This window comes from Caloenas nicobarica, chromosome 14 (genome assembly GCF_036013445.1).
Source record: "Caloenas nicobarica isolate bCalNic1 chromosome 14, bCalNic1.hap1, whole genome shotgun sequence".
In the NCBI taxonomy this organism is placed as follows: Eukaryota; Metazoa; Chordata; class Aves; order Columbiformes; family Columbidae; genus Caloenas; species Caloenas nicobarica.
The window spans coordinates 10,561,196-10,572,073 of NC_088258.1; the positions used below are offsets into that span (position 1 = coordinate 10,561,196).

General features: G+C 63.1%; 1 protein-coding gene across 1 annotated transcript; it reads left to right on the forward strand.

Moving 5' to 3' along the window:
* Window positions 1-1,717: 1,717 nt before the first annotated feature.
* On the forward strand, window positions 1,718-9,578 carry TFAP4 (transcription factor AP-4). Its single transcript, XM_065644978.1, has 7 exons — window positions 1,718-1,869; window positions 5,837-6,002; window positions 6,521-6,619; window positions 7,136-7,306; window positions 7,614-7,751; window positions 8,973-9,131; window positions 9,249-9,578. Exons 1-7 carry the CDS (start codon window positions 1,781-1,783, stop codon window positions 9,441-9,443), a joined length of 1,017 nt encoding a protein of 338 aa, XP_065501050.1. The 5' UTR covers window positions 1,718-1,780; the 3' UTR covers window positions 9,444-9,578.
* Window positions 9,579-10,878: the final 1,300 nt, after the last annotated feature.

Sequence of the window (10,878 nt, forward strand, 5' to 3'; positions counted from 1 at the left end):
GTGGCAGGCCAGCTATGCCCCCCGCCTCGTGCCCTCGGTGGATTGCCCTGTCCCTGCTCTGGTGGCCTCTGCTGGCCCTGGCCCCACACAGGCAATGCTGGGGGGGGCTTAGGCAGGGGGGAGCGGGGATCACCTGGCCCCCCTGCAGAGCCCGGCGGGTCCCTGAGGTCCCGCATGGCCCCTGCCAGCCCCCTCCCCCAGGCTCCCAGCTTCCAAAGCCCCTTGACAAGCCCCCACGGTCCCTGCCAACCGCCAGAGCCCCCCTGCCAGCCCCCAAAGCACTCTGCCAGTGCCCATGGCCACTGCCAGCTATGTCACCCCTGTCGCCGCCGAACTCCTGAGCCCCATGGCAGCCCCAAGGCTGCTGTAACCTCCCTGGCCCCTTCCAGCCCACAAAGCCTGTTGTGACCCCCCAGCAGCACCCATCACCTGCCCCCTGAGCAGCCTGTGCAGCAGGGCCAGAATCCATGGCACGCTGTGGGGCAGAGCCATAGGGCAGAGCCACGGGTCAGAAGAAGAGGCACAGCACCCCGGGGTTGGGGGGGTGATGGAAGTGGAGGCTGCCAGGGACAGGGATGGGATGGGGATGGGATGAGGATAGGATGAGGTGGGATGGGACAGGATCGGGATAGGATCAGAAGGGTAGAATAGGACGGGACAGGGATAGGACACGCCAGGATGGGATAGGGTAGGATGGAGTGGGATGGGGATCGGGCAGGATGGGATGGAATAGGATAGGATGGAGCAGGACAAAATGGTATGGGGATAGGATAGGGTGAATATGGGACAGGACAGGATGGGACAGGATCAGATGAGGTTTAACAGGATGGGATGGGACAGGATGGGATGGGAACAAGACAGGTCAGGTTAGGGATGGGATAGCATAAAATAGGATAGGATGGGATAAGTATGGGATAGAGATAGGATGGGGCAGAATGAGATGGGACAGGATGTGCGTAAGGCAGGATAGAATGGGAATAGGACAGATGGGGTAGGATGGGACAGGATCAGATGAGGTTTGAGACAATGGAACGAGTTGGGATGGAGATAGGACAGGATAGGATGGGATGGGAACAAGATGGGTCAGGATGGGATGGGATAAGACAGATCAGGATGAGATGGGATAGGACAGGGCTAGGGCAGGATGGGATGGAATGGAGATAGGATGGGATGGGGATGGGATGGGGGCAAGGCAGGTCAGGTCAGGATAGGATGAGATGGGATAGGATAGAGGAAGATGGGATGAGGATAGGATGTGATGGGTATGAGATGGAATGGGGATGGAACAGGTCAGGATAGAATGCAATGGGACAGGACAGGGTAGGATAGGACGGGGACAGGGATGGATGGGTAGGGTTGGGGTCACAACAAGATGGGATGGGGACAAGACAGGTCAGGATGGGACAGGATAGAGCTAGGGCAGGACGGGATAGGATGAGGTGGGATGGGGACAGGGCAGGATAGGATGGGGACGAGACAGGTCAGGACAGGAGAGGATGGGACGAGAAAGGACGGGACAGGAGCACCCCCCCGCACCCCCGCCTGGGAGGTGGTGCCGGGGATCGCTCCCTCTCCCTTTCCCCCCCTCCCCGCGCCGTCCTTTGTTTACATGGGCCGGTGGCTGGCGGAGGCGGCGCCGCCGGGGGCGGGCGGGCGGGCGGGGGGAGGCGGCGGGCGGGCGGGAGCCGCCGCGCTCGCACCAGCTGTTTCCCGCCTTGAGCCGCAGGCAGAGGCCGCCGGAGCCGGAGCCGGGCCCGGCCGCCCCCCGCGCCGCCCCGGCATGGAGTACTTCATGGTGCCGGCCCAGAAGGTGCCCTCCCTGCAGCACTTCAGGAAATCCGAGAAGGAGGTCATCGGCGGGCTCTGCAGGTGGGGGCGCGGGGGAGACGGGGGGTGGGGGGGGAGGGAGGGAACGCCGGCGTGGGGGGGGAAAAAGCTAAATAAATTGTATTTTTAGAGGGGTTCCGGGGGGCGCGCTGGTGGCGGGGGGAGCGCAGCGCGGCCGCCGCAGCCCCACCGCCCGCACGTGGTCCCGGCCGCGCACATGGGGCCGGGCGGCCGCGCGTGGCCGCGAGGGGGGAGGCGCCGCCCGCCCGCTCGCCCCCCCACCCCGTCCCCGGGCGGGGTGGGTGGGTTTTTGGAGGGGGGGTGCTTAAAGGAGTGGGGGGGGGGGTCCGGCGGGGTGTGCGTGGGGGGGTGTGTGTTTACTGCCGGGCCTGGCCGTGACTCTGCAGCCCTCCCGGAGGAGGCGGGTCGCGGCCGGGGCTGCCGGGACATGTAGTGCGGGGAGGCGGCGGCACAAAGCCCCGGGGCACGGTGGGGGGATCCCCAGCGGATGGGGCGATCTCCCCCAGCGCCGGGAAGGAGGCTGGAGCCGCGGGGCTGCTCCGAGCCGGCGGGGCCTGGCGGGAGGCGGCGGGCGGGCGGGCCCCGCCACGCCTGGGGGCGGCCCGGGCCCCTCGGGGCCACGCGGGACGGCGCTGTGCGCCGCGGGCCCCGGGGGGCGGCACAGGACCCCGCTCTGCGCCGGGCTCCGCCGGGGGGCGGCCTGAGCAACCGGGCCCCGCCGCGCACGGGGGGCGGCCCGAGCCCCTCGGGGCCCTGTGGGGCTGCCCGGGCCCCTGGGGTCCCTGTGGGGCAGCCCAGCCCCGCCGCGGGGCAGCCCGCAGCACCCAGGCCCCGCTACACGTGCGGGGCGGCCCGGGCCCCTCAGGGCCCTGCCCCGCTGTGCGGTAGTGCTGCCCCACGGCCCTGCCCCACCGAGGGTGTGGGGCTGTGTCCCCGTGCTGCTCGGGGGCGTCCACACCTGAGGCTCTCGGGGGACGCGGCTGTGGGGCAGGGACCCAGGGCGGCGGGGTGGCTTGGCCAGGGTCCCCCACGTTAGTCGCCGCGAGTGGCTGTGGCTCCGGTGGGAGGGCGAGCACCAGGGACAGGTGAAACGTGACTGTCCTGCGCAGGGCTAGGGGTCTGCGTGGCCCCACACCTGCCCTCGGTGTGGAGCAGAGCTATGGGGGAGCTTCGCTGCCTTTCCACCACCCTGAGCTCCGGGACACCGTGCCTGGAGCTCCAGGAGCTCAGGGACATGTTTGTGAGCTTGGGGATGCCCCGTCTGCAAACTTGGGGTGCTTGAGGACACCCTGCCTGGGAGCTCAGGGTGTTCAGGGACACTGTGTCTGTGTACTTGGGTATACCCTGCCTGCAGCCTCAGGGTCAGCCTGCCTGCAAGCTTAGTGAGCTCGGGAATGCCCTTTGTGCCAGCTTGGGGATAACCTGCCTGTGAGTTTGGGGGTACCCTTCTTGTGAGCTCAGGGACACCCTGCCTGTGACCTCAAGGATCTCGGGGCACCCTGCCTGCACAGCCATGCCTCCCTGTGCAAACCGCACCACTAGTTGCAGGCAGTGGCAGACACAAGCGGCCAGAGCGGGACGTCTGCCGTGGGCCCGCCGAGCCCCCAGCCTCCTCACCAGGCAGCAGCAGCAGCTCCGACACCCCCATGGGTTCGTTTCCCTCAAGGTCCGGGCGAGAGTGACGTCCCCGCTGGGCTGTGCCGGGGGCTGCCGTGCTGCTGGGGCGGGACAGACCAAATTCTACTTGCCTGACCCAAACCCCACAGCACCAGCATGGGACATCCTGGGGACTTCTCTCCTGTGCCATCTGCTTCCCCCACCTCTGTTCTGCCCCATCCTCGGCAGTGCTGAGTGCCAGGCTGTCTTTGGAATCTGTGGTTTCTTTTCCCCCTTTCTGCATTTGGCTGTCACTTCCCAGGTCTCTTCCCAGGAAGAGCAGCTGGGGCAGGTTGCAGGAGGTCTGCCGGCGAGGAAGCAGGCTCTTCCTCCTTCCCCAGTATTTAAGAAACTGCTTCCGCGCTGCCCGGTCCTGGGCCTCTCCGTCCCACTCCCCTTGTGTGGCTGCGGCTGGCAGTCCCACATCCTGGAGCAGTGCTCTGCCATGTCCCCAGCTCCACCAGGCATCGTGCCAGGGGACAAACCCTGCCCGTGTGAAGGGACAGCGTCTCTGAGACCTGCTGGGGTTTGGCATGTTTTAGGGATGAGTTTGGGGCTGGTTTTTGGCAGGAGCAGGGAGGTGGGTGACAGCCACCAGCAGATGGGAGCCCTGTGCCACGATCCTGTCGCAGGCAGCTCTGGCTCCGTCCAGCAGATGGCTGCTCCCCATGAGTGGGGCAGACCCCAGGCACCCATCCCAGCCCTGCACCTCCCAAAACACCTGTTTGGAGCTGCATGGGAGGGATCCAGTGCAGCGAGTGCTCGGTGCCCAGCACCAGCCTGCACCGGGACTCTGCCTTGGTGGCTGGAACAAGCATCTTCCTGGCCGCCTGGGCTGAGCTGGAATTCTTCATCCCATTGGGCTGAGCTGTGGTCCTTCTCTATACCCCTTGCCTGAGCTGGGAGCATTCCTCATCCCCTTAGCTTGAGCTGGGATCCTTCCCCATCCCATTGGGCTGAGCTGGGATCTCTCTGTCCCCCAGGGCTGAGCTGGGATCCTTCCCTGTCCCTGTGTATCTCAGAGTTCTTGCAGTGTGTTCCTTAGTTGCAGAAAGCAATGGGTGGCTTGGGAGGCTCCAGGTGCTGCCTGAGCACACAGGGGTGCTGTGAGCAGGGCTTGGCTTTGCCGCTTAGACCCCTGGGCTCGCAAACCTCCATCGTTCCTCCATGGCCTTGCCGGGAAGGCAGGAGGGCAGGCATGTCAGGACACCAGGCGTTGCTTTCCAGCCCAGTGTCAGCAAGGTGCTGGGTGGGACGGTGCCATCTCCCCATCCTGGAGCTGTTTGGCACCTGAGCAGGAGGCTGGAGCCCGTCTTATCTCTCCTTGCACCGGCAGCCTGGTGCTTGTGTTTAGTCTTCGGTGCCATGCAGCATCCCCAATGCCAGCGGCCTGACTTGCAGCCAGTGGGCACCCTAGAGAGAGCTGCTGCTGGGGGCACTGGGGAGGCCAGATGGCCGGTGGTGTGGCAGGGGCTGCTGGTCAAGATGGTTTGGCATAACAGCCAGCTATCACTCTGGTGCTAGGCTTACTAATTGCTGGTGCTGGCCACTACCTGGTGGGCTCACTCTCCCTGCAAACCAAAACTCTTGCCAGGATTCAGTCATCCCAACTCCCTGGGCTCTTGGAGAAGCAGCAGAGTGTGAGTGAAGGAGCTGGATCCCCACAGCAGTGGGGTTTGCTCGGGGGGCTGGTGTCCTGGACCCACACCGGTCAGCGGCAACAGCACTGCCAGCTGCCGTCCCTGCTTGCTGCCGGCGGCATTGCCAGCTCCGGGAGGCATTTCCTGGCCCATCTGCGGGGCGAGGGCGCGGGGGGCGAGGAGGCGGCAGGAAGCAGGCGGGAGCTGCGGCTTGGGGTGGGACAGGGGCTTCTCTGCTGGGAGCTGTCATCTGGAAGCCATCAGCGGGGCGGGAGGGAGGGAGCCGCCTTCCCGGGGCCACACACGCCGGCCGGCCCCGCAGGGACCCAGCCGGCCGGCCCACAGCCTCCCTTGCCTGCCCGGGGGTCCCTACCGTGCCCTGCCTCCCCTTGGCTCCCCTCGCCCAGACCTGCCGCCAGCGCTGCGCAGCCCGTGTCTGAGCTTGGTGGAGCCGGGGGGCTGCCGCGGGGCCACCGTTCGGTTGATGCATCCCCAGGAGCTTTGCACAGGGGGCTGGGGAAACCCACCCACCTGCTTTTGTGCTCGCCAGCGCTGCAGCCATCATCTCCTCCGTGTTTACCATCCCTTTGGTGGCTTGGCATTGTGATTGCAAAGCAAGGGGGCACACGGTGGGAGTGAGCCAGCAGCAGGGGTGCAGCCCCCTCCTCCCTAACCCTGTGCCTCTCTTGCAGCTTGGCTAACATCCCGTTGACTCCGGAGACCCAGCGGGACCAGGAGCGGCGGATACGCAGAGAAATTGCCAACAGCAACGAGAGACGGCGGATGCAGAGCATCAATGCTGGCTTCCAGTCTCTGAAAACCCTCATCCCACACACGGACGGGGAGAAACTCAGCAAGGTGAGTGGGACACCTCCGAGGCTGTGGCAATACAGGACACAGACGTTGGTCCTGCACTAGGAGGTTTTTGGCATTGCTTGTTGGGCAGGACAGGGTTGCAAGAGTGATTTGGGGTATTTGTCTGTGCTAATTTGGCAATGGAGGTCTCCTGAGAAGGTTTCTGCAGTGGGAGTGGGTGTGCATCTCAAGGCAGGTGTCCAGAGTGGGCTGGGTGCATGTGACAGCACCCCACAGCCCGGGAGCAGGGTGGCTTGTGCCCAGATAATGAGGTGGCCCCGCTGCGGAGGGGAGCAGGGTGAGGAGGTGGCGCATGGCAGCCGGTTGGGTTCCCGAGATGGGCAGACTGGAGATAGCACTATGGCGGAAATTCCAGGGGAGACCCGGGGTGAAGCAGAGCCTGGATGGAGACACCGGGGCCGGGTGAGGAGCGGTGCTGCTGTCTCTTGGGAGCAGGAGGGTCCTTGGGGGGACGCCGGAGCCTTTCCTGCCTCAGCATTCCCCTCCCGGCTCTCCCACAGGCGGCCATTCTCCAGCAGACGGCCGAGTACATCTTCTCCCTGGAGCAGGAGAAGACTCGGCTACTGCAGCAGAACACCCAGCTCAAGCGGTTCATCCAGGTAGCGCCTGCCTGCGCACCCCAGGGACGGGAGGGGATGGGACAGGACGGTCCCAGCTGGCTGGGGATGGGATGTTGTCGCCATTCCTTGGGGTCAGGGCAAGAACCTCTGCCCTAGTAAGCACGGGATGGAGATATTTCGCATCTTCCTGGCAGGGCAGGGGAGCCTGGCTCAACCTGGCATCTCCTACCTGGCAGAGAGAGAAGGGCTGAGGTCCCATTTTCTATTTGGAGTAGCAGGTTGTAGCCCGGTGGCAACTCCAGCACTGGGGTGACCCAGTTGAACCACCCTGAGTGTCACAGTGGGAATAGTGGGTTTCCACAAGGCTGGGGGTTAAGGACTAGGAGGGTGGGCACACACAGGAGCCCATCGATCCCATGTCCCTGGGGAGCCACTTCCCTGCAGGGAGCTGTGTTCAGGGGCAGCCGAGGGAGTGGCATCACTCAGACGTGGTCTGGTTGGCGGGGAGAGCATCGGAGCTGGTCCCTGTCTCCTGACACTGCATCCCTGCAACAGGAGTTCAGCGGCTCCTCCCCAAAACGGCGACGGGCAGAGGACAAAGACGAGGGGATCGGCTCACCGGACATCTGGGAGGATGAGAAGGCCGAGGATCTGCGGCGGGAGATGATCGAGCTCCGGCAGCAGCTGGACAAGGAACGCTCGGTCCGCATGATGCTGGAGGAGCAGGTGGGGCCACGTGGGGCTGGATTTGGCTACGGTGCTGCTGTCTGTGGCACTGCAGTGGCTGGGCACGGAGTGGCTTGCCCTCTAGCAGGATGTGCCCATGGCTGTGCTGGAGCCTCCTGTGGACACTGGCACTGCCATGGTGTGACGGTCCTTCTGCTCGGGCTACCTTGGCTCCACACTTGGCTGTGGGCTCCCCAGCTCTGCTCTGTCCAGCCCATGAGGACCCTGCCTGGTGGGAGCTGGGAGGTGCTGTGCCAGGAGCAGGCTGGGCTCCCCACTGATGTGTCAGGGCTCTCTCGGCTGGCAGGTTCGCTCCCTGGAGGCCCACATGTACCCCGAGAAGCTGAAGGTGATCGCTCAGCAAGTGCAGCTCCAGCAGCAGCAGGAGCAGGTGAGGTTGCTGCACCAGGAGAAGCTAGAGCGCGAGCAGCAGATCCGAACCCAGGTGAGTGCGCAGATGTTGCCCCGGCTGTAGCGCACCTGTGGGAACACCCCGGCAGCCGCCTGCCACCCAGGCAGTGAAATACAGGGGGTCAGGGTGGTTCGGCAGTGTGCTGGGCACCTCTGGTCCCTTAGGGATGGCTGGGCGGGACAGCGATGTCCCAGCAAAGATCTTGCCCTCAGGGAACTGGGAAAGGGTCAGCACACAGTCACCCCAAGTGCTCGGGGGGGCTACACTGTGGCCACCCTGTGTTTTGGAGGGAAACATGGCTTGGATCATTCCGCAGCAGCTTCCAGGCAGCTCCATTCCCCAACACAAGGGGCTTTGGATGGGGAAGGCGGCTTTCTGGCAGGCAAGGATTCGGCTAGCAGGCGCGACGGCACCTCTGCCAGCAACTGATGTAGGTCGTGCTCCCTGTGCCGGAGTGGGTGGTTTGCAGCAGTGGGGAGTCCAAGCCCACTTCTGGGGGTTCACCTCTCACTGGGTGACTCATGCTGAGTTTTGGGGACCCCCAAACTGCTCCCAGCCACCTAGCAGGCTGGCAAAGGGAAGCGGGCAAGCTGGCAGGCAGCACTGCTGGGCAGGACTGCGGGACAGGAGCCTTCAGCCTTTTCCCCGGCACAGCTGGTGTTTGCCGACAGTGGGGGGAGCCTTACACCAGCCCAGCACAGCGGGCGGTGAGTGCGGTGCTGGCACCCGGTCCTTGCTCGCTGCCGCCCTCCAGCTCCATCTGGGGAGCTTCAAAGGGAGGGAGAAAAACCGTCTTCCTCCCTCCTCTGGCTTCTGCGTAGCTGTGTCCCTGCAGGATCCCCTCTGGCCACCTCCTGGGGAAGTTCAGCCTATTTTTAGGTGAACTCTCCTTAGCCTCCTGCTCAGGCGGATCTTCCCATCCGCTGGTTTAATGAGGATCTCTGAGGAGTGCGGCGGGTTCCCAGCTCCACAGGGTGGGGCGATGGGAGGGCTGGCACTTGCCTCTGACGGCTTAAAAGCCCAAATCTTTCTCCCTTTGGGATATGGAGAATCCTTCACGTTCTGTTCTGCCAGAGCTAAGGTGATGGCAGCTTTCAGCTGGCATCCTCTCACATCTGTCTGGGACGGGTGAACTGGGGCAGCCAAGCTGCTGCTTTAGCTTTTACGGGCTCTCAGAGGAGTCTGGGCACCACAAACAAGCATGATTGTGCCCAGGTCCCTGCTGACCCAGGGGGTTTTTGCTTCTCTCCTCAGCTCCTGCCATCACATGCTCCCCCAGCGCCCACCCACCACCCCACCGTGATCGTTCCAGCGCCGCCTCCCTCCCATCACGTCACCGTGGTCACCATGGGCCCGTCCTCGGTTATCAACACAGTCTCCACATCTCGGCAAAACCTGGACACCATCGTTCAGGTAAGGGAGTGACTGAGGAAGATGGCAGTGGGGTGGCTTTGGGGGGTCCCTGACCCTGCCGTGGCACATCAGAGGGGGACACACGATGTCCTGACAGCCGGTGGTTGCCCTCGACAGGCGATCCAGCACATCGAGGGGACGCAGGAGAAGCAGCTGCAGGAAGAGGAGCAGAGACGTGCCGTCATCGTGACGCCAGCGCGCGCCTGCCCCGAGCCCTCCGCCTCCGACACCGCCTCCGACACCGAGGGCGACGACAGTGACTCCATGGACCAGAGCAAAGAAGAGCCCTCGGGGGACGGGGAGCTGCCCTGACACCCCCCGACCGGCAGCTGGGGAGGGGAGCCAGGGCGGGGGGGGAAACGTCAGAGAATATGCTGAAATTTTTAAAAAATACAACGCGATTTGGGTCTCTTTTATGACCTTTTTCCAATACTGTAAAGCAGAGCGCTAGAAGCAGGCAAAGGTCACCCTTCAGCTCCTGGGGGGGGCAGTACGGGGGGTGTGGGCGCTTGAGGGGGCCACAGTGGGACATGGGGGGCTTGGGGGGCAGCAGGGGGGTGTGCTATGGATGGGGGCTCACAGCCATTTACCCCATTTTATCATGTCCCCCCTCGCCGACCCACGGGGAATCCTGCCAAGCCAGTGGGAGCCCCGGTGTCCCCTTGGGATGGGGCCTTCAGTTGGGATCTTAATTTGTTTTTTTCCTCCTCTTTTGTGTTTGTTGTTGGTTTGGGTTTTGGGTTTTTTTTGTTTTGTTTGTTTTTGTTTTTTTAATTAAATGTTCATTTTTAAGTAGGGGGGAGGTGCCAAATGACACGGCAGCAAAGGCAAGACAGGCACCCCCAGCTTCGGGGTACAACCAGCCCCACCATGGCTCCCAGACCCCATCTGGGGCAGGGAAAACCCCTTTGGAGAGTAAAAAAATCCCAGGTTTATGCCCAGCAGAGCATGGGCAGGAGGGCCAGCATGTGCCACCCCCCAGCGTTTCCAACACCTGCCTCCTTGTTGCAGGGATGGTGGTTTGGGGGCTGATTTTACACCCCCGTCCCCATCCCTGTCCCCATCCCTATTCCCCCATCCTGCTCCCATCCCTCCTTTAAGCACTTAATCCGGTTTGCGGGGTCCGTCAGCTCCAAAGAGCTTTCCTATTTCATGATTGTGTTGCTTGGGTCTGTCGTGGCAGGCGGGGGGTCCCCATTTTGTGCATCCTCCTTCCTTCCCCCCCCGCTGTCCCCACCCCGCTGTAGGGTTTTAGGCCAGTCGTGTGTAGAGCCTCAGTGGTATTTGGTAGGTTCCCCCCCCAGCTGCAGCTGTTTCTCGGTTCCTTTCCCTTTTTTTTTTTTTTTTTTTTTTGTATTTTTTTTACGATTTTCAGGTCTTTGTGTTGATTGAGAAGCTATTCTATTTTGTTAAGAAAGTGGAAAAAAAAAAAAGAGGCTCGTGCCTTTGTAAAGAAACAAAATAAAGTTTGTACTTGGTTTTTTAGAAGCTCGGTCCTGGCGTTAACGTCTGTGGGGGGGACGGGACTGGATCTGGCCCCTGTGGGACACTTGTCCCTCTTGGGGGACCTGGGACTTGTGGGGAGGGCAGGGGAGTGCTGCCTGCGTTGGGAACCGCAGACAGGAGGCAGAGGCGGAGGATGCCGGCCCTAGCGAGGTTTCGCGCTGATCGCTCGGGCTATATTTAAAGGCTTAGCCCTGCCAGTGCTGCCTGCACGTGCGGTGAGTGCATTGGGGCTCAGCTCACC